Genomic DNA, 21,546 nt, shown 5'->3' on the forward strand with positions numbered 1-21,546 from the left:
GTTTTTATTTTTGCTCAACTTGGGATATGCCAAATGACCTTTTTTACTATCGTTATTATGATTTTTTTTCTTATTCGTTTTTAAAATGTTTTCAAATAGTGCTTTTATAGAATGTTCTTCATTTATGTTGCTGAATTATTTTTGAAAAAATTTTCCAACTTTTATTCATTTGTTTTGTTGGAATTGAAAAAATTCATTTCCAAATTCCAAAACGATTTTTCTTTGAAAGCTCAAATTTTTTGCGATTCGAACAATTAGACAGGGTACCCCAATATACTTTTCAAAACAACTTGCTTAATAATTTGTCGACTTTGATTTTTGAAAAATGTGTATTATCAAAACAATAGGCCTACATATTTGCTAAAGTACTTAGTATAACACTTTGCGGATCATTTACAATTTGCGTTGGCCTTTTGGGGTATTTAAATTTGATTTTACCGATTAAATTTAATTAGTTTTGGTCCGCAATACTTATGAGCAAAATTGTTGACAAATTATACGAAGTACGTTGAATTCGTTTCTTTTGAACTGAAATCCGTAAAGATGTGCGAAGTGAAATTTCTCCTAATCCACAGTCCACACAGCATTCTGCCTGGCGTAGATCTCGTTTCAGATTCTGAATTCGCTAGCGCGAATCAGTACTGAAAGTGAGGCTCGTCTTTGGCTGCTAATTCGATCAACGATTTATGAATGTAGTCTTTATCTGGGAATCTATCGACCCACGATTGAAGGAAACTTTCCAAGCTCGCTTCGTACGTTATCAGTTTCACGTCTTCGTCTAAAAAAAAAATTGAAAAAGAGTCTGGTGTTAGTGCCAGTGTAAAATTTTTCAAGATCCTGATCATGGATAATTCTATTATACAGTTTATGTTCAAATCAACTTTACATTTTAGGAAAAATTATGTGTAATTGATTAAGTGAGTCGCCATTAAGCAGCAGTGGCAAGAATATATGTGCTGAAGTTAATATGGACGGATTTTAGGGCCTTTCTTTTATGAAATATGGAATTTCAGGGAATTACCAAAACGTTGCCGGATGCTCCAAAATGGCTTGAAATCAACTTCACTCCACTCAGCATGTTGAAATTATTTGGACCGTCGAAAATAGGATGTATGACGAATTTTAGCTTTCTAGGTCAATTTGTGAAATTTTGATTTTTTTTCTCGTTTTTGAGCCAATTTTGATTTTTAAAAGATCCGCAAAAATCGAAAAAAAAATGCTCTTTGGCACCTGAAATTTTTGCACTGTCTATCAATCGATATAACTTTGTCCGCTTCAAAATTTTTTGAGTGTGATGATTGATAAGACAAATCCCTTGTAAGAATTTAACAAAATAATTTATCGAAAAAATGAAAAACAATAAATCAAATGAACAGAATGGTCGGGATAGCTTAGAATGAAACTTTGGATTTTAAAATTGATAATAATATTGCGAAGACATCAAATTTTGAACTTCGAAAATACCATCAAAATGATTTCACATTCTCATAACTGATTGATGACAACGAGTCACCTGTGTAATCACAATTCGTTCATAAATAATCGATCCATCACTCTGTTGAAAATTTCTGACAATTAATTTCAAAACAAACGAATTTTTCAAGATATCAATTTCAATTTTTGAAACAATTCGAATTCCAAGTTCAGGCTAAAAATGAAAACGGCGCAATAAAAGCAGAAAGGGGTAGATAATTTATATTCAAAATTTATTTCTGTTTTTTTTTTCAGCTTTTATGACCCTATCTTGAACGATTTTACGCGAATATCACTAAAATTTGGATGTATCGGGTGCTCGATTACAATTTTTAGAATAGTGTTCGTGTAGAACTTGATATAATATTTACAATCGTGATGGTGACGTACTTTCTGCCGTATGGTTTGGTTTGATCGTTTACTAAAAATAATGAAATGTTCCGTGTTTCATTGAAGTAGGCCTACAGTTTTCACGATAATCATTTTTAAAAAAGATAAAATTGTTTGTTGAATGATTTAATTACTCATCAGTTATTTTAGCCTTTCAAGTTGAAAACTCTCATTTGAAAAAAATCGTCAAAAATAAAAAAACTTGTATTCAATTGTATAATTTTGTGAACTCGTGTTATTCGGGAGTACATTTGATTTTTCTGTGTACAAAATCTGCATTCCTTTTTCTCTTCCCAGTTTCTTTGAAAATTCATCCTAGATTTGAAACAGTAGCCTGTTTCGAAAATCAAAATCACTCCTTCAAAAAACCATTCTCAAAATAGTAATAGCAATTTGATGTTTAGTCAATTTTGAATTGTAATTTAGCTCATCTATAGGTATGCAATTCAAAACCGAAGCACCTTTATTAGTTGGGAGTGAGAAGTCAAGAATGGAAAGGGGGAAGAAACTGTAGCAGAATCCCTATTTACTTTTTCTATTCATGATACCATTTTCAAAATATCTCATTTCGAGTTATCGTTTACCAACATCATCAGATTTCAAATTATTTCTATACCTTTTTCTACGGTATTCGATTGAACGAATATCTTTCTCGGTTGTTTATGCTTCAAAATGATATCTCTCCATTTGAGCCACGGCTGAGAGCCTTCGTCCGATACCTCGGAATACTTATCGAACATTTTCTGAGCTTCTTTAATATTAGCGGTAGATTTATAAACCTATCAAAAATACAAAAAAAAAAAAACGTGAATATTTTCAAAAAATTGATTCAAGTTCTAACTTTGTAAACTAACTTGTAGTTTGAGTAAGAAATTTTTGATAGCTTTTTGACCGACGGTATGGATCTTCTGTCTGTCCAACGTTATCAGGAGTTTTTCATTCGGTTCTACTTCGTTGACCGTTAGTAAACCTTCGTTCGCTTCTAATAAAACTCTACTGATCACGAAACGTGCTTGACAATGAGCCTGAGAAATAAAATTGATCATGAGAATTGAAAGGATAGAAATTAGTACCTACACGAACGAACCGAAGAAGCAATTGGTATTTACTTGTAACCACGATTTGGTTATTGGTTGATACATTTCTAAGGCTTTTTCAACGCCACTGATCACAAGTAGGAGCCAATTAACGTACGTGATGTTTTCAACATCTTCGGGATTCTTGACAAAAATACTGCGAAATGAATGATGAATTATATTCATGAAACCGTAAGGAAGAAGAAGGATTTTTTTCAACGAACCTAACAACTTCGGGGAATAAGCTCAAATACAATCCAACACATTCAGCTCGACATTCTTCGTAAGCCGATCCTAAAGCGGTGAACACTGAATCGTAAGTTTCTCCATCTTCGTACCAGGAAGAAATCTGTAACCGGGATTGATTACTTAAACTAATTACGAATGATTTCGAGTGACACTAGCAAAGATTCTTACAGCTTCTCCGGTCAAAGGATCTGTTAAGTTGTCTTTATCGAAATCTAATTTTCCGTCTTTCGATTTGTGGAACAGTTTACCGCTACCGTGTCCTAATAATTCGTGTAAACCGACTTGTACCTGTACATTAGGCATAGTTTGGTAGAATAATATTTTTCAGTAATGAAAACGGAATGGTTGAAAGTATTTCTTACTTCAAACGCTGATACAGCGTACTTTATCACTAATTCTCTGTCTTCCGGCGTTATAAAAGGGAATGGACTATCTTTAAATCCGCATGGGATCACATTTCCCAACGATACGTTTTTGAAACCTTCGTTTTGTCTAATCTCGTCATCTGAAAATATACCAAGAATCATTAGTATTTTGAAATTTAGCGTTTGTAAAATCGTACAGGATTATTTACAGTTCGGTATGTTAATTCCGCAAGGAATTCCGCTTCCACCGAAGGTAAGAACATCCAACGAAGTGAAATCGGGCTTCTGGAACTTATCCTTCTCGAAAGCTTTCGGCCAAGGTAACTTTGGCAGTAGTTGTTCGGCTTCTTCAACTAACGTGGCGAATTTCTTGGACATCTCTTTGTTCACCATGGCGACAAATCCTTCGAATTCACCTCTACTTCCGTGAGGATCTCTGTACGTTTCAATGAAACCGATATACCTGCGAATAAAACCATCGTAGTTGATATTGTTTCTCAAGACGACTACACTGATGTGAAAATATTCCACGTACGTTTCAATGATGGGATTTTTATTCTTGATCCAAAATCTCGAACCATTTTTATGTTCTTCGAGCGATCCAGTTTTGAACGATTCGACGTATTTATCTAGCATTTTTTGTTCGTCGTCGGTAGAAGCGTATTCCTAGATGAAATTAATCCATAATGATCAAGTCTTATTGGTTTAGCGAACGGTTTAAAAGTTCATTTCTAATAATACCTTTGCTTTGAGTAAATTTTCATTGACTTTTGCCAAAAGCGGCGCGTAATCTCCTTTCACTATCTCGAATTTACAGTCGTACTCGGGCACAGTCTCAGATTTAACGATTCCTTGCTCAACTGAAGCTAGTAATATCTGTAAACAAATGACGAGGTTTGAAAATGTGTTTCGTTCTTCGAGAATGATTGAATTACCGAACTATGAACTTACTTGATAAGATTTCGGTGAGTCTAGTTTAATGGTTCGGTTATTGTATCCTTCGATTTGATACTTTTTCATCAAGGCACTAACTTCTTCAACTTCTTTCGTGTTGTAGTTAGAAGAAAAATAAGTAGTCACTCCCTGAAAATATTAAAATCCTGTTACTATCTGTTTCTGAAATCATTTCAGTATAGGTAGCATGAAGTATAATTACTTTGTGAGGGAATCCTAAACTTCTAACGGAATCGTACGCCGAATATAATCCGGTTTTACATTTCTCCCATACAGAATTGACTACTTCAGGTTCATTATTGTACGCTTCGCTAGAGCAAACGATGTATTCGAATTTTTCAATCGGTAATTTCGGGATGAATTTCGAGTCACCGAACCCCTTGTAGTTGCCGCAGTTAGCGAACACGCCGCAAGAATAAACTAAAAAGGCCTACGAATAAATGATGAATACACAAAATTAATTCTCGAATTGAACGATGGAATAATATCTAGAATCTATGTTTACTTTGATTTCATCTTCGGATAATTGACTCGAGATCTTCTTCTTCAAGTCTTCGATGCTTTCAGAAGAAAAGATCTTATGCAGAAGGGTGAAAATCAACGGAGACTCGGGCGAGGTCTGAAATACACAAGAGTTGGCTTTGTTAGTGTTTTTCACCGGTCACCGGAGACGATTACTCGAGTATTACTCGACTCACCTGCTGTAATACGATTAAAGATCCCACCCAGCATGCTTGGCTCAAGTAATGAGCGTACAACTTTTCCTTCTTGGTTAAACTATCGAAAGCACTGCTACATTCTAATACTACTACAGGTTGGTTGTTCGGTAACGTGTAATCTTCAGATGAGGACGACATAATGCGCTGAAACACTAAAGTACAATGATGTTAATTTTCAAATTTACAATGCATTATTTTTTATATTTCACAATGTCACGAGATTACAGATTAAATAAACGAGGGATTATTGTTTAGATAAGAAGAATAGTACCTCTTCTATGCGGTGATTTTGAAACCGATACCGAAAGATTTCGCGAATATTTAACTAACGTTCGAAAAAACATCGCATTGCGAAATCACTTTGAAAAGTCTATTTTTATTTGAGAAACAAATTTTCCAGTTAGGTATCTATTAGGAAAACGACGAGTGATTTTATAATGTAACCGGTGTCAAGATTTTGTACGAATGATTAAAAGTCTTTATTTACCTGAATCAAAGTAACCTTCGAATGACTCCAAACAGCTGTAAGAAAATGAATGGATTGTAAATTTTTTGGACTAAATTTTCTAGCTTCTAAAATTTCTGAGGAGAATTTTGCATAGTCATTTCATTTTCCCTGGTTTTTAGAATTTTGAGAATCAATTTCTTATCAAAAAGATACGTTGTCGTCGCTAGTACCGGTCTAACTGGGTCTGACCGGTCACGTCACGTGCCTTCTTCGGTGCGCTTGCAGTCAATTCAATCCGGCCTCCGGCCATTTCATTTTTCACATTTTTTGATTTTATTAAAAATGTACTCATTCTTGCACTTTTTTGATCTGTATTGAATAAAAACTGATGGAGAAAGAAAGGAACAAAGAGTACATTCGATCAATCTACGTATTCAAACTATTTCATTATAAAATAAAACCAAGATGAATTCTCAGGAAATTTGAGACTCTAAAAAGCTCATCGAGTCAACGATTGTTAATTCTTATTGCTTATAGGTACAATATTTTCTCTTTAAGACACAGTCATGATCAGTATAATGAAAAAAATATATGATACGATGAAAGTATTCGAAACATTATATTCAAAACGTTTAAAAATTAAGCTCACAAACGACTGATCATTGCCAACGACTAAAATTATAAAACCGTTGAGTAATTTTCATTGATCTGGAACTATTTCAGCGATCCATTTCCAAACATCGTCAATTTCCTTCTTCTTCAACTCGTGAAAAGCTCCTTTTTTCGTAACGAATTGTCCCTGTACACCGTAGCTCTGAAGTTGTTTGAAAGTATTCTCGGCCCAATTAAATAACACCAAATCGTCTCTATCACCTTGAGTGTAAAACAGCGGTGGTAATTTTTGCGATTTTTTTTGTTGCAGTTCCTGAAAAAAATATATCCAAGCAGAGTTCGTAACAGAGTCAAAATTATGTCAATTTTTAAGTAAGTATTTCACGTATAAATAATTCGACATTTACTTGATAAACCAAGGAATTTTCGTTGAGGAAGGAAGATAGAGCAAAAACACCTCCTATTTGAGGAGTAATTCGGTAACCCATATGTAACGACATAGCACCTCCCATCGAGAATCCACCTGAAAAATATCACATTACGTATTTTTATTCACTGTCTAATCTCAACAATGTATGTATAGAGGCACTCTTACGAAATATTACCTATGATTATTCGATCAGCCGGAATCCCCGAGTCTATTTCCTGTTGCACGATTCGTTTCAAGTCTTCGGCAGCTTGACTTAGTGTTTCTAAATGCTCCGGACTGTCGGGAGATATCTTTATTCTGTTAAACCATACATTACTTAACTAAATAACAATAAACACACCGAAAATTTAAGCATTCGGAAGTATTCAAGATAGGTACATTAATGTATTGAGATAACTTACTTCACCCATTAGTGGAGTATATGGTCGTAACGGTGCTGTCGGAAAGAGTATTTTTAAATGTGGGAACGCAATTTGAGGTTTCAACATTTCTACCCATTCTTTAGATAGACTTCCAGTGCCTCCTGAAAGTGTAGCAGTTTAACGATTAATTTATTGTTCCAGAGATCAGAACGTGTTGCGTGATTGTTGAATACTCTTGCACATACCTGACCCATGAAGGAATATCACAGTTCCAGTATTTTTGCCTTTGGTCGCCGGTACAATGCAATATGGATCAATCGTCGTCATAATGCTGCGTTTGAACGTTCGACTAACACCTGGAAATAAAACACACATGAAATTTTTCGCTGTTACGATTCACTCTGAACTAAATGCAGTAAGTATAATGAAATAATAAATGCAGCACGAGCTTACATTTGAGTATCATTAATTAAATAATAACGGAATAAAGTACTCTAGAATAATCCGACAGCGATGACTAGCAATGCCCTTCGAGTCTCCAAGTTTTAGATAACGAACGGTAATTAAGAATGCTTATAATATTTTGAACGATGGTTAAATAAGAGTATAATGAACGCGAATGTTCTACTACAGAAGTTATTCGCTGTAAACTGCCAGTTAATGAATTATTTATGCTCTAAATAGAGTTACATATTTTAAAGCAAAATTCGTTGTTGTCATTTTTCCGACTGATAATGTTATCTTACCGGAAAATGGCGAGTGATGACGTCACGAACTTCATGTTTCAAACTGCGCCTGCGCATACCTGGATGCGTTGATTAACGTTGATGTTGATTTTTTTTTTTTCAGCAATATTTTTCGTGAACGTTGGAGAATTTTCAAAGTTCATTGGAAGTTTTTGTCGATAAATCGCGAATATTTCGAATTATATCGTTTTATTTGTTGGATGATCAGTTCGAGTTGAAGCTGAAATAATATCCAGTGATCTACGGCGATGATTCTTCATCGAATACCATGAACTACAGTCATAATCCAAAGGTTGGTATGCCAATCTATAATTTATGCTGAGTATGAAAATGAATCATATATGCTGCTTGCTGCAGACTATCTGGTTTTAGCACTTTTAGCATTTAAAAATTGTAATGTAAGGTTTAATTAAATGAATTTTCAAGTAATTGTTAGATTTATTCGAATTTAGTTGACGTTTGTTTTATTTCGGAGTAGAATTATTCTACGGTAACGTACGTTCCAACCACTCAAAAAGCTGATCAAGTCCTTTCGTACTGATTCTATGTTCAACTTTCCCAAGAGTTCTGAATTCTCCTTGAATTCCGAACGATTTTAATCGTTCAAAAGTTTCGATTCCCCATTCGTATAGTACTTTTTTGTCTTTTTTCCCGTGGCTGTAGAATAGTAGCGGTGCTCTGTTACTGTTCAGGCGCTTGCCTTTAAGTTCCTATGTAAAGAAAATTATTGTTAGGTAATAGGTACCTATTGAAATTGCGATGCATATAACGACATTGATGATGAATTTTTGTTTGAATATTTTACTGATATGATATTTATCGTTTTTCTTTTAAATAGGTGAAGAAAAACTATGCAGGATTGTAAAAGAATCGCCATTACTTCGTATAGTGATGAGTTTCCGTGAAGATATGCTCCTAACGCGAACACTCCAGCGAAATTCGGTGAATTTTCGGAAAAGTTTCGATAAGCAACGTTCAACGCCATCGCTCCACCTTGAGAGAATCCGCCTATAGACAAAGTGTAGGTAAGTTATTTCTTGAACTTCGCTGATCATAGTTGCATATTTTGAAGAATAAAGCCGGTGTTCTGTTAAGCGGCTATAGATACCTATAATAATTCGAGTTAGTGGAATTCCGATCTCCATTTCGTTTTGTATTAGTTCTTTCACATCTTTCATGGTTTTTTGAAGCGTATTTGGATCTTCTGGACTGAAACTATCTGTATGTGTTTTATCGAACCAAGCTCTGCTTAGCTGAATTATTTTCAAATCAGATGCATAATAATGGTAGATATCTAATCTTGATCGATTCTATCTACGTGTTAATTTAAATATCAACTCACGTTCCCATTTTCTGGAGTGTATGGAATGAGTGGAGCAGTTGGGAATACCATTTTTATGTGTCGAAACTTATGATCACGTTTTAAGAATAGCACTGCTTCTTTTGTTCTCTTTCCTGTTCCCCCTGTTGTGAGACAAAAAAAAAAGATCTCATCTTCGTTGGGTTACTACAGATTTCAAGAATTGAAATGGATGTCAAGGTTTTGATTTAGATCTAGTGATTAATTTTGAGCAGAATCAATCAAGTAATGTCCAGGACTTCAAAACCGTGGCAATTCTTGAATAAGGAACCTATGAATAATGACCTAATCCATGAAGAAAGATGACTGAAGCAGTTTGTACTTCTTGAGGGAGAATGTTGTCTTCTTCTCTTGCAAATGTTCCGTGAGTGAAATGTGTCTCATTAGGGTGAGAATGAGCTAAGGAAGAAAATGTGTTTAAGCAGACAATCATCTTAAGGTTTTCTGTGTTTTAGAAATTAATTTTTAGTTTTCTGCGATGGTGGTTTTATAAATCTTCGTATAAATAGGCATCGGAATTTTTGATAAATGCAACGTAATATTTCTTAAAAATGACTGACCTGTGTCTATTGTATTCTGAAAGTGATTCGTTGAGGGGATTTCCAATTCCAAGCAGAAAATATCGCGTATTATGATCGCTTGAATAATCAAATGATTCCAACTGTGAGAATGAGAAATTATAAAATTGTGTTGAAAGAGTTTTAGTAACTATATTATGTATTTGAGTGAAAAACACTTACAAAATTGTCCTGAATAATCGAATCATTATGTAGCTGTTGTAGTCGTTCGTTTCAAATTGAACCTTCAAAGTTGGACCTCCGTATTCGTTTCACGTTTCAATTACTTAGGTACCTACGTAATTTTGATGATTTTGAAGGTGGTTACGTAAAATTATCAGTGTATTCATGGCACTGAAAAATGAATTTATCGATTTGATTTTTTGATAATCTGATATCTAAGATGTTGATATAAGTATAGGTATCTTACTTCGGATTAAAAAAAAAAAAAATGTAAAAAGAAGAACTTTATTGTCAATTTTTACAAATTACGACCAAGTCCAAAATTATAATTTGATTTTAGATTTAACAGAGATGAATGACGAGTCTATTTTTTCAATGAATGGGTTGTTATGAATGGTCAATCAAATTCCTATCTTATCTCGAAGTAAAATTTCTATCTATATTCTGTCACTCTCTGCCTCTTGAATCCTCCACGTTTGAAATTGTAGGCACTCAATTCGTATATCTTCTTGCAGAATTTCCATCCAATTCAAGGATACCATCCAGTCCAAGTCCAAGTCGGTGTCGGCCTACGAAATTCTGCCGGAAAAGTCGTATTGAGCCAATCAAACAGCGCTTTCGCTTCATTCACCGAAATCCTATGTCTAAGTTCCGGATCACTATGGAATTCTCCTTCTATACCTCGACTCTGGAGCTCGTCAAAGGTGTATTTACCCCATTCATAAAGCACCATATCGTCTTTTACACCATGATAGCCGAATAATTTCGGATACCTGTGTCGTTTTCGGACAGTCATCTCCTGGAAAATCGACTGTAGTTTTTAAATCAGACTGATTGATACGAGCAGAGTATTTTTCTGACCAAGTTATACGTACCTCCCATAGGCCACTTTTATAATTGATATAACCAGATAATGCGAATACTCCGCCCATTTTCCATAAATAACTGTAGCCTGCGATCATCGCCATACTTGCACCTTGCGAGAATCCACCTAGATTTACAGAACTGGTCACACAAACGTGATCTCTATAATTTTAAATTTAGGTACCATATATCGTGTAAACTTACCCATGCCAATTCTAAACCAATGAATATCCTCGTTGTTTTCCTTCTGCGCAAATTGTTTCAGTTCCCAGATTATGTACTCCATGTAGTCCCACAAGATCTCCGAAGCGTTAATATGTATTTTAGGAATATCGTACCATCTATATACCCTCAATTCTTGAGGAAATGCTTTGCATGGCCCATAAGGAGCGGTCAAGAATACCAGTTTTAAGTAAGGATGCGGTATTGGAAGTCCTCCTATTGTTTTCATCGACTCGAATGTCTGCCTGAATGATTTACCTGTTCCTCCTGTCGTTTGAGCAAATCAATGACGATCACGATTTTTAATAGTTGTGCAATGATTAGAATAGAATCGAATGTTGTTTTGGACAGATGAACGTACCTAAACCGTGTAAGAAAAATATGGTCCCTGTGTGTTTGCCTGTTGGAAGTATCTCATCTTCTTTTTGCAAAACTGTATCGGTCTTTTTATAATACCATTTTGGTGCTTTGGTTTTACGAGATTCTGTTTTTCGGATTGAAAGACTGACTTGAGTGAATGAAGTTATCGTGCATAGAAAAATACCTCGATTCAATTACCTTAACCTACCTGCTGGAATAAACAATACGGATCCTATCCAAATTAAATTATACGTATGGCTGAAAATGGGTAAAATTCATAAGGTTCACAATTCACATGTTCAAAGTGTGGAAAATGAAGCGTTCTAAATGTGTACTTACCAAATTATTTGTTTAAAAAGCATTTTTGAAAACTTTCCGTTGTTTGGAACCTCACAAGTTAAGTTGTGTAATCTGCGAAGTAAACTGTTAGCTTCGTTGAGAAATAAAATTAATCTGGACGCTGATTTTATTCATTTGAATTCGATAGTAACGTAGATAAGTTATTAATACGAAAATTTGAAAAGATATTTCTTTTTTGGTGCAGTTTCTTTAGTAGTAGGTTTGTCAAGAGCATAGATAGCATTTCAAAAAAGTTTTCCTAATTGGAGAAATATCCTATAGATGTCGTTAGTGTACGTGGAAAATTGAAAATTGGATCATATGTCAATCTCAATGTTGTCCGGTGTCGAGATTCATTTCTGATTATTGAACAAATTGTGCTGAAAATTCTGTAAAAGTGTTGAGTTTTTTTGAAATTTTACAAAAAATTGAACTTGTAGAATTTCTTTGGTTCTTTTATTATAATTTTTTTTTAAGAAGGTAACATTACTAATTTTGAAATTTTGGATCATTGTGAATACCTTCAAGAGTAAATTAAATTAGATGAATTAAAACACGAATTGGTTGAAATTTTATTATAAATATTTTTAATGATAATGTCTCTAGCCTTTTGCCTCATTTTCTTCATCCTCTTTAATTTTTCTAAAAATTCAAGAAAAATAAATTTATAAAATCAGATTTGGTGAAAAAAGTTTCTCAGACGACAATTTTTTGGAATTTCGTGTATTTTCTATCCCCATAGTAATCTTCATCGGTTCCACTATCCTCGGGCGTTGTTTGTACATCATACTGGGATCCATCTGGCACGATTCTATGGATCCAATCCCACAATCGCACCATTTCTTGAACACTCATCGTATGCAGCATTTTCCTAATCGAGTAATATTCGCCTTTTACATCGCATTCTTGTAGTTTCTCGAACGTGTGTTCGCACCATTTTTCTCTGATGAACTCATCCCCGTCGCCTGTTGCCATGAAGAGAGGTGGTTTATGGGTTTGATTTGATTCTCGAATTGCCTGGAATTAAAATCGAGGTATTTATTCGGTTACTATTCGATCTCGAAAATCTCTTAAATGACACCATGTGCCATTTTAGAATTTTTTCCCAATTTTTTTAGGGCAATAGATGGGAACGTAGAGAAGCTGAGTAGAAAAAATGAGCTTAAATTTGAACGCAGAGCTTTCTAATTGATCGTAACCACAGATTATACTGTTTCACTCTTGAAATTATTTTGAGCTTTGATGAAAATTGAAGATCATTGTGTACAACCTGAGATGTCGAAATTCTATTTTGAAAATTAATTTTTGTTGAAGAGAAAGGAAAAATTTTCTTCATCGTGATTTTTTTAGATTTTTAATGTAGTTGCTTTCAATTTTTGTTTCTATTTTGAGTATTTTGGAGAATTGAGCTTTCGCCTTTAAAGTTTATTTTAATGATTTTTCTTGTGTTATGAGTATAGCTGAATTTGAACACTCTATGACCAGATTTTCTTCCATTCCAACAGGTCTCTGAATAGTTTGGTGCCTTTGCAAGATTACGTAGACGAATAGCGTACGTAAATGTTGAATGGATTGCATACTCGATTTTCCGTAAATACGAGTGCATGCTGTATTTACGGTGAACTGAGTATGCAATTTTATTAACACCATGAGAATGTCCTCAAACTTATTCATACCAGTATCATAATATTACTCGTACCTGGAACTACAAATAAAAAAATTTAAAAAACATCTTGCGCAGCAGGCAAGATTAACCGACTTTGCTCTGTTATTCAGGAAAATAAACACATTTACCAAAATTTACGGATTTACCAAAATTTACCAAGTTACCAAAATTTACCAATTTACCAAAATTTATCAATTTACCGAAATTTACCAATTTACCGAAATTTACTAATTTACCGAAATTTAACAATTTACCGAAATTTACCAAAATTTACCAATTTACCAAAATTTACCAATTTACCAAAATTTATGAATTTACCAAAAATAACCCCAGCAATTCACTAACATTTACCGCAGTAATTTACCAGACATTACCCACTAATTTACCAATTTTCCATTTTACCAAGAATTACCCCAGCAATTTACCAACATTCACCTCAGTAATTTACCAGACATTTCCTCACTAATTTACCAATTTTTTACCGAATTTCAATCACCCCAGTAATTTACTGCCAAAGGTTTTTACCAATTTACCAAACTTTACCAATTTACCGAAATTTACCAATTTACCGAAATTTACCAAAATTTACCAATTTACCAAAATTTACGAATTTACCAAAAATAACCCCAGCAATTTACTAACATTTACCGCAGTAATTTACCAGACATTACCCACTAATTTACCAATTTTCCATTTTACCAAGAATTACCCCAGCAATTTACCAACATTCACCTCAGTAATTTACCAGACATTTCCTAACTAATTTACCAATTTTTTACCGAATTTTAATCACCCCAGTAATTTACTGCCAAAGGTTTTTACCAATTTACCAAACTTTACCAATTTACCAAAAATTACCCAAGCAATTTACCAAAATTTTCGAACAACTTTAATTACGAGTAATTCACCAAAAATAACTAATCATTTTATTTACTAAAAATTACTATTAATTCGCCAAAAAAAAAAATTATCAAAATTTACTGGCTATTTACCAAAAACTTAACGTTTTTTGTTAAAACAAAAATTACACTGGAAATTTTTGAAAAATTTTGATTTTTTATGGCAAAAAAATTTTGGACGGATAAAATTAACAAAAAAATCAATAAAAAATTTTCTCCTCTTGACTCGCGCGGGATTCGAACACCCGACCTCCGGCGCACCAATCTGCAACCTACACACCCTAACCACCACATCTGTTTGTGGGGGGTGAGCCGTTTGCGAGATATAAGGGTTTACACAAATTTCTGCTTATCCATAACGTTGAAACACACTTAAACGTTCATATCTCGTAAACGGCTGAACCGATTTCGACCAAATTAAAAATTTCTCTAGTTCAGTATCAAAGCAATATTTTGCCATCATCAGTTTCGACTGAAAGTTCGGAGCTTTTGAGTTCAGCGTGACACAAATTTATACATAAATTGATAAATATATAAATAAATATATATATAAACTTATCTCGTTTTGCGCCATATGTCTTATCGTGATCAGCACACTCCGAAACGTCAAGAAAACCCACCCCCACCCAAATCCTCAACCATCATGACAAATACAATACCTTGACTTTCCGTTTCACGGCAAAGTCGGTAAAAAATCCTCCAATTTTGCTCTGATTTTTTTTTACAAGTTTTTTTTTTAATGTTCTGCCAGAACTTACGTCTTAACGAAGGAAGTACCCCAACTGAGAAAAAAATTTTGAATCGGACGAAGAGAAATCGAAAGAGAACTCCAAAGTACTCTAATTTTTAAAAATTCAAATTTGGCTCATTGAAATATGTATATTCAAAAAGGGAGAAATGAAACAGAAAAGCAGTGATTTTGTATGAAGAATTGAAAAAAATAGGCGTCACCCTGTTTGAGTCACGTAGGCATGAGTATTGAGCAAACACCTCCCCACATGCGCATATCTAATCGACCCATTGGGTGTGGTTATGCAATTCATCAAGAAAAAATAGGTGTGGTTCTGTTTGAGTCACGTAGGCATGAACAAAGACCACACCCAAGCCCTCATCGGATTGGTCGACTGGGTGTGGCTTTTCAAACAGCCACGCCCTATACGACCCTATATAAGGGAGTACCTCTCCACCAAAATGTTAATAGCGATCAGATCTTCGACCTGAATTGCTATTAAAACTACTCCAACTGCCGAAGTGAACTATATTTTTACAAGTTGGAAGTGCTTAGTGCGAAATACGAGTAAAAATGTCGACCGAGGAAAACCGATTCGATATCATTAGTGCTTTGCCACTGGAAATATCAACGACGATATTCCGCATGCTTGATCCTCCTGCGATGCAAGCTGCTTTGACTGTGCACAAAGAATGGTACAGAATCTATCTGTCAGATCCTGCGCTGCCTAGAATTATGAGAAGACGTGTTCGTCAAAGAATAAAGCAACGTCAAAGGATGGCCAAGTACCTGGACAATCCTGAACGATTGAATGCTCCCACCAGACAACCACCTAAGCTGAATAGTGAAAAGAAACGCAAAGTCAGACGTGTAGAGTCACGGAATTTGTTGGCCAAGAAGCCAAAATACGATAATGAGAGAGCCTGCTTTTCTGCTCCAAAACGACCGATGCGAATGTAAATCGCATAGAAATCTTTAAAGTAATCATAAGAAATTGTACATATTCAACTTGTATCATGTATGGAAAAATTGATACGATAATAAATCATAATTAATCATTAAAACTGCTTCTTCCTTTGTTTAAGAGAGAGAAAAAAGTTGTGCTATTTTTGAAAAAAAAAATAATTGAAAAGTTGGAAATTTTGGACTTGAAGCAGCACGAAATGATTTTGAAAATATGCTTGAATCGATTAAAAGGGTCAAAAAGATAGTCACCCCAAGTCTATAGATGCTTAAATTCATTTTCACTCTATTTACAGAGTTTTTTTTAAAACCTAGAATCTGAAAATCTGCTAGAGGCGCCAGAATGCTTCGAAACCAATCCCTGATTGACTCGAGAAGTCAAAAATAGGGTATAATCCAAATTTCAGCCTTTCACGTCAATTTGATTGAATTTTGATTTTTTTTCTCGTGAGAAATGGGCCGAATTTGAATTTACAGTTTGTCAAAAATCAAAAAAAGAATTTCTCTTCCTGAAATTTTTGCTGAGGGTGTATTTCAGAGTCTTCTTCCAATTCCCCTTTGTCGGATTTAAACATTTTTGTCTCAGTTGGAATGTACTTTTCTTGTAAGGAACAAGCTCCTTAATTTTCATGCTTCATGCATATTTTTAAAGCCTGTCACTTACGTCATACAATTTGGTTTTATTAGGAAGAAATGCAGATAGCGCGAAAACACCAGCTAGTCCACTGCTCATACGGTATCCATAATGCAAAGCCATTACACCTCCCATTGAAAATCCTCCTGTAAAAAAAAAATCAATTTAGGAACATGATCAGGTGATTATATTTGTTGATATGAGGCAAAAGGGACCGGAAGTATGTAGGCTATTTACCAATAATTATTCGATTCATTGGTATTCCAGTGTTTATTTCATAATTTATGATTTCACTTATTACTTTTTCTCCTGATTTGAAGCTGTTGATCTTTTCTTCTGCGTCGAATGTGAAACTGTCTTGATCGTACCAAATGACACGTTTCTATTACAAGTTTCAAAAATGCCTTGTAATGAACAAAAAAACGATCTGCGCAATGCGCATGCGCCGTGAACTTGCCACATGCGCAGTCGTTATAGTTTTTTAAAAAATGAATTATATGTACATAGAGCATTGTCATATGGCGCAATGCGGGATAGTTTACCCTAGCGCCTGTGCCACGGTAGGACAACTTGGCCGGCACTACTATAGACGCATACGATTTCTCATGTAAAAAATGCAATTTTTTCGATTGTACGCGAGTTCGGGTGAACTTTCATGTAGTCTCAAATTAAAGGCAATAAAATTCTGTATCGATTGATCTTAAATTTTCATCATTTCGCGTAAAAATAACGATTTTATGAATACTTCTATTTTACTGATTTTTGAATACTACGTACGTCATCTTTAAACTATAAACTACTCGAAATTTTCAATGAGCACATATGTGTTTTGAATGATTAAAATATTCAGAATTTTATCCTCTTTAAAATGAGTTTTTCCCGAAAGCTCTACCTTTTACCGTTCAAAAGTTCTCGAAGCTTTAAGTTGCAAAAACCAGCTGCAGGCAGTAATTATTGAACTTTGAACTAAAATTAATCGAAATATTCAGTGAACACATAGGTATTTTAATGCAGCAAATTGTTTGTAATTTTATTTTCTTTAAAATGGTGGTTTCCCGAAAGCTCTGCCTTTACCGTTCAAAAGTTCTTGAAGATCAAAGCTGCCAAAAGTTGTCACTGATCAATACCAAAGTGAACTGATAGGTATTATAAGTACTTACTCAGTGATGATACAATTTGACCATTTTCGGCAACTTTGATCTTCCAGAGCTTTTGAATGGTAAAAGATAGAGCTTTTGGTACAAATAAGTAGGATGAAAATTTCGGTTAATTTCAGTTCAAAGTTCAATACTTATACTGCTCGCCGCTGGTTTTCGCCTTGTTTTTGCAACTTCAAGCTTCGAGAACTTATGAACGGTAAAAGACAGAGCTTTCGGGAAACCCCCATTTTAAAGAGGATAAAACTACGAACATTTTGCTGTATTAAAATACCTATTGGCCACTGAAAATTTCGATTAATATCAGTTCAAAGTTCAATAATTACTGCCTGCAGCTGGTTTTTGCAACTTAAAGCTTCGAGAACTTTTGAACGGTAAAAGGTAGAGCTTTCGGGAAAAACTCATTTTAAAGAGGATAAAATTCTGAATATTTTAATCATTCAAAACACATATGTGCTCATTGAAAATTTCGAGTAGTTTATAGTTTAAAGATGACGTACGTAGTATTCAAAAATCAGTAAAATAGAAGTATTCATAAAATCGTTATTTTTACGCGAAATGATGAAAATTTAAGATCAATCGATACAGAATTTTATTGCCTTTAATTTGAGACTACATGAAAGTTCACCCGAACTCGCGTACAATCGAAAAAATTGCATTTTTTACATGAGAAATCGTATGCGTCTATAGTAGTGCCGGCCAAGTTGTCCTACCGTGGCACAGGCGCTAGGGTATGCAGCAATTTTGTAAATGCTCTATGCGCGTTGCTTCGGAGTAGATGCGCAGTGAAAAGATTTCTGCAGCGCGTTTGCGCATCGATGTATTTTATATGCGCAGTTCATTGTCCTTCGCATTGCGCATGCGCAGTAATGTTTTTGTGGTATTTTATACCTTTCTATACGTTTTAAGCTCAGTTTACCTTTTTGTTAAGAAGTGTGTAAGATTGAACGGGAGCTGTGGGGAAAATGACCTTAATATGTTGGAATTCCGTCGATCCGATTAAAACTTGAACCCAATGTTTCATTTCTGTTCCATTTAAGCCTGCAAAAGAATACACGTATTTCGGAGGAATTGATTTCATAAATTATTAATAAATGCTCGCCCACAAACCTGCTCTGTGCAAGAAAATTAATGCAGCGTTGTGTTGTCTTTTTATAGAAGGAATGTAGTCGTAAATAGGAGGTCTTGGTGTGGTTCGTGGACCAGAATAATCCGAATCAGGATTTGCTGAAGTACAATTGTTGCAAATTTTAGAAAAAATATGGGATTTTTTTTTGAAAAATATTTTCCAACTCATTACATACCTTGACTTATTTCACTCCATTGTAAAATCACAATAAAGATTGCAATTGCAGAAATCCATCTAAAAATTCCAATTCGTTGATTTTCTGACCAATTTCATACGCATTTTTATATGAGAATTACTTACAGAGTCCGACTAGAATGAATCATTTCAGCTGCGGTTATTACGATTGAGTAGGAAAACTAATAAAATTTCTCCAAATTTTTGGAAAAGGGTTTATTGAGCCTGAACTATTCACATCCATTTTCAAAATCACTCATATTACATTTTTTACTGTGTGATTTTTTGACGTACAAAAATTGATAGGTACCGAATTATTGAAAATATTCTTACACGATAAGACTGATTAAATTTTAATCGACGGTACGTTCAACGTGAATTGCTTTCGAATCTATTTTATCTAATTAATACATCTCGTTTCAAGGAAACTACTGCAAGTAAAAGATATCCAGATTTTATAAAGAAAAATCATCGTAAAAAATTTGATGATAATAAATTTACGAAAAAAATTGATAAAAATATCCAATTGTTTCATCGATTTGGGATTGTTCACCATATATCGTCGTCTTCCATACTGGGAACCATAAATTGCGAATTTTCTTCGGTAGTGGTAGTTTTTGGATCGGGACTGAAAATAAATACCAGCAAAAAGTTCAAAATTAGTCAGCAAGGGTTATATGAATAAAGATGTTCAGAAGGAAAATATTACTTAGGATCTGGGATAGTCTGCTTGATGAATTTAATAACTGCTTGCACTTGCTTGGGAGATATCTCGTGAAGACCAAGTTGTTCATGATACAGATTCCCTCTGACACCGTGGTCGTGTAAATTCACAAAAGTAGAATGCCCCCAAGTGAAAGGTATTTCTGTATCCGCTTCGCCGTGTGTCATCAGTAGACGGGGTAGTCTTTGGTATACTGGTCGATCGTCTAATGTCTGCGATTAATTTTGTTACAGGTTGAAAAGTATTACTTATTTGAGCTGGAAACGTTGATCGGATGTTACACCTACCTTGTAAACAGTTGAATTCAGAGTGAGAAATGTACCCATGGCGAAGACTCCGGCGATATCCATGTTATATTTGTAACCGACGTGCATTGCGAACGATCCACCCATACCGAATCCACCTGTAACAACGATAATGCCAGGTATGTTGAGTGTTGTTTCATTTTTTGAGAATTGCATCCATAATGTGTTCATAAACGACTTGTAAAAGTGAAATTTTACCAACGATGATTCGATTCAATGGTATTCCTTTTTGAACTTCGGCATCGATAAGATCTTTGAATGATCTGTACGTTCGTTCGATCGATTTATCATCTTCGAATGTTTTATATACGATTCTGTAGCGGTTAAACCATATGTGGCAATGCTGCAATCAAAATGACATTATTTTTTTAACTCGATAAATCCCTCAGTTGCGTAGTACAATTGTTTTGAAAACGCGCATGCGCAGTCTGGACTTTTGTTGGTGCGCATGCGCAGTCCAGACTTTTAATGAATGCGCATGCGCAGTCTGAACTTTGACAGATGCGCATGCGCACTCAGCACATTCTGGACTTTTTGAATGCGCATGCGCAGTTTTGGATTCGATTTTATTGCGCTTGCGCAGTTACATTAGGAAATTGGAAAAATCGTCGAATCGTATTTCATTATCGAGCAATAAGAGGCATTTTGGTCACTTACGTCGCCATCGAAACCATTATAAATATCCATGGGCGCGGTTGGAAACACAACTTTAACATGAGGAAAACTTAATTCAGGAATAGCATAACCGACTTGATTCATGCAATCTTCTCCGGCATCAGCTGTATTGATAAATTTTATTTTTCTTGAGAAAATTCTTCGAAAATTTATTTAGTTGGAAAATCAATTTTTCAAACCTGCCGCGTGTAAGAAAAACACCGTCCCATAATGCTCCCTTGTGGCATTAATCACATCCCGGTGATCCAAAGTTACGTATTTTCTGAACTGCGCTGAAATATTTTTAAAAATTATTCATTCTGGGAGTTTGAAACGATTCAAAATGCAATTGAATTATCGACTCACCTCGACTATTCGTAATTAGCCATGAAATTTCCAACAACGTTACTATCCAAGTAAATCTGATGAAAATTTTACAAGTAGATGAAAACAAACGAGTCGTTTTAAAGGTAAAATATTTGAGCTAAATACTTACGAAATTTTAAGCGACGAAGCCATCAAGATGGAAAGTTCGGGTGGAAGGTGGAAATTTATGTGGTAAATAATGGAATTCCATTCGAGCTTCGCATTTCTGTCATGAAATTAGCGAATGACTTGATCGATAAGGACAAACTGAATAGATAGTGGCTTTTGCTTATCTAATCACCTCGGTTCCGAAAGACGAAAAGATTTTGGTATGTGGAATGAAAACTAGATGGTGTGATATTCGCATTACCTCTGATGCTTTGATCGATTGTCGGATTGTGATTATTTCATGATGGGTGGGAGAGGGGGGGATCCT

The 21,546-nt window shown here is 34.7% G+C and overlaps 6 protein-coding genes across 12 annotated transcripts in view; 1 reads left to right on the forward strand and 5 right to left on the reverse strand.

Moving 5' to 3' along the window:
- Positions 1-310: 310 nt before the first annotated feature.
- DppIII (dipeptidyl peptidase 3) lies at positions 311-5,873 on the reverse strand. 2 transcript variants are annotated; one of them, XM_065369468.1, is made up of 16 exons: positions 5,714-5,873; positions 5,498-5,634; positions 5,206-5,378; positions 5,013-5,126; positions 4,710-4,937; positions 4,505-4,636; positions 4,295-4,429; positions 4,089-4,219; positions 3,763-4,016; positions 3,551-3,693; positions 3,357-3,476; positions 3,164-3,288; positions 2,973-3,096; positions 2,718-2,888; positions 2,480-2,642; positions 311-778 (listed from the first exon to the last, which is right to left on the reverse strand). In XM_065369468.1, exons 2-16 carry the CDS (start codon positions 5,568-5,570, stop codon positions 636-638), a joined length of 2,229 nt encoding a protein of 742 aa, XP_065225540.1. In that variant the 5' UTR covers positions 5,571-5,634; positions 5,714-5,873; the 3' UTR covers positions 311-635. The 2 variants fall into 2 exon arrangements, with proteins under 2 accessions (XP_065225540.1, XP_065225541.1); XM_065369469.1 differs by lacking the exon at positions 5,498-5,634.
- Positions 5,874-6,276: 403 nt separating this feature from the next.
- LOC135849185 (lysophospholipase-like protein 1) lies at positions 6,277-10,098 on the reverse strand. 4 transcript variants are annotated; one of them, XM_065369485.1, is made up of 8 exons: positions 9,925-10,098; positions 9,745-9,845; positions 9,470-9,583; positions 9,167-9,288; positions 8,933-9,077; positions 8,705-8,832; positions 8,324-8,534; positions 8,049-8,130 (listed from the first exon to the last, which is right to left on the reverse strand). In XM_065369485.1, the coding sequence occupies exons 1-8, from the start codon at positions 9,948-9,950 to the stop codon at positions 8,081-8,083; spliced, it is 897 nt and encodes a 298-aa protein (XP_065225557.1). In that variant the 5' UTR covers positions 9,951-10,098; the 3' UTR covers positions 8,049-8,080. The 4 variants fall into 4 exon arrangements, with proteins under 4 accessions (XP_065225559.1, XP_065225560.1, XP_065225557.1 ...); XM_065369487.1 differs by lacking the exons at positions 8,049-8,130; positions 8,324-8,534; positions 8,705-8,832; ... (1 more) ...; positions 9,167-9,288; positions 9,470-9,583 and adding exons at positions 6,277-6,599; positions 6,694-6,809; positions 6,892-7,036; positions 7,118-7,239; positions 7,324-7,434 and having other exon boundaries at positions 9,925-10,075; XM_065369486.1 differs by having other exon boundaries at positions 8,112-8,534; positions 9,925-10,097.
- Positions 10,099-10,205: 107 nt separating this feature from the next.
- On the reverse strand, positions 10,206-11,797 carry LOC135849187 (lysophospholipase-like protein 1). Of its 2 annotated transcripts, none has more exons than XM_065369489.1 (6): positions 11,710-11,797; positions 11,579-11,628; positions 11,372-11,494; positions 10,993-11,277; positions 10,800-10,915; positions 10,206-10,735 (listed from the first exon to the last, which is right to left on the reverse strand). In XM_065369489.1, exons 1-6 carry the CDS (start codon positions 11,730-11,732, stop codon positions 10,454-10,456), a joined length of 879 nt encoding a protein of 292 aa, XP_065225561.1. In that variant the 5' UTR covers positions 11,733-11,797; the 3' UTR covers positions 10,206-10,453. The 2 variants fall into 2 exon arrangements, with proteins under 2 accessions (XP_065225561.1, XP_065225563.1); XM_065369491.1 differs by having other exon boundaries at positions 10,208-10,723.
- Positions 11,798-12,257: 460 nt separating this feature from the next.
- On the reverse strand, positions 12,258-19,328 carry LOC135849184 (lysophospholipase-like protein 1). Its single transcript, XM_065369483.1, has 7 exons — positions 19,188-19,328; positions 19,063-19,121; positions 18,869-18,985; positions 18,678-18,799; positions 16,839-16,983; positions 16,632-16,747; positions 12,258-12,726 (listed from the first exon to the last, which is right to left on the reverse strand). Exons 1-7 carry the CDS (start codon positions 19,208-19,210, stop codon positions 12,406-12,408), a joined length of 903 nt encoding a protein of 300 aa, XP_065225555.1. The 5' UTR covers positions 19,211-19,328; the 3' UTR covers positions 12,258-12,405.
- Positions 19,329-19,537: 209 nt separating this feature from the next.
- Positions 19,538-21,403, reverse strand: LOC135849188 (lysophospholipase-like protein 1). Its single transcript, XM_065369492.1, has 8 exons — positions 21,241-21,403; positions 21,111-21,166; positions 20,945-21,037; positions 20,748-20,869; positions 20,289-20,433; positions 20,073-20,188; positions 19,771-19,997; positions 19,538-19,689 (listed from the first exon to the last, which is right to left on the reverse strand). The coding sequence occupies exons 1-8, from the start codon at positions 21,261-21,263 to the stop codon at positions 19,611-19,613; spliced, it is 861 nt and encodes a 286-aa protein (XP_065225564.1). The 5' UTR covers positions 21,264-21,403; the 3' UTR covers positions 19,538-19,610.
- The window catches only part of LOC135849189 (uncharacterized), a 373,560-nt gene continuing 372,090 nt past the window's right edge, over positions 20,077-21,546 (forward strand). For both annotated transcript variants that reach the window (XM_065369494.1, XM_065369495.1), the window contains exon 1: positions 20,077-20,209. The gene's annotated coding sequence lies outside the window, so the exon portion shown is untranslated. The remainder of the gene's footprint in view (positions 20,210-21,546) is intronic.

This window comes from Planococcus citri, chromosome 5 (genome assembly GCF_950023065.1).
Source record: "Planococcus citri chromosome 5, ihPlaCitr1.1, whole genome shotgun sequence".
Taxonomy (NCBI): domain Eukaryota; kingdom Metazoa; phylum Arthropoda; class Insecta; order Hemiptera; family Pseudococcidae; genus Planococcus; species Planococcus citri.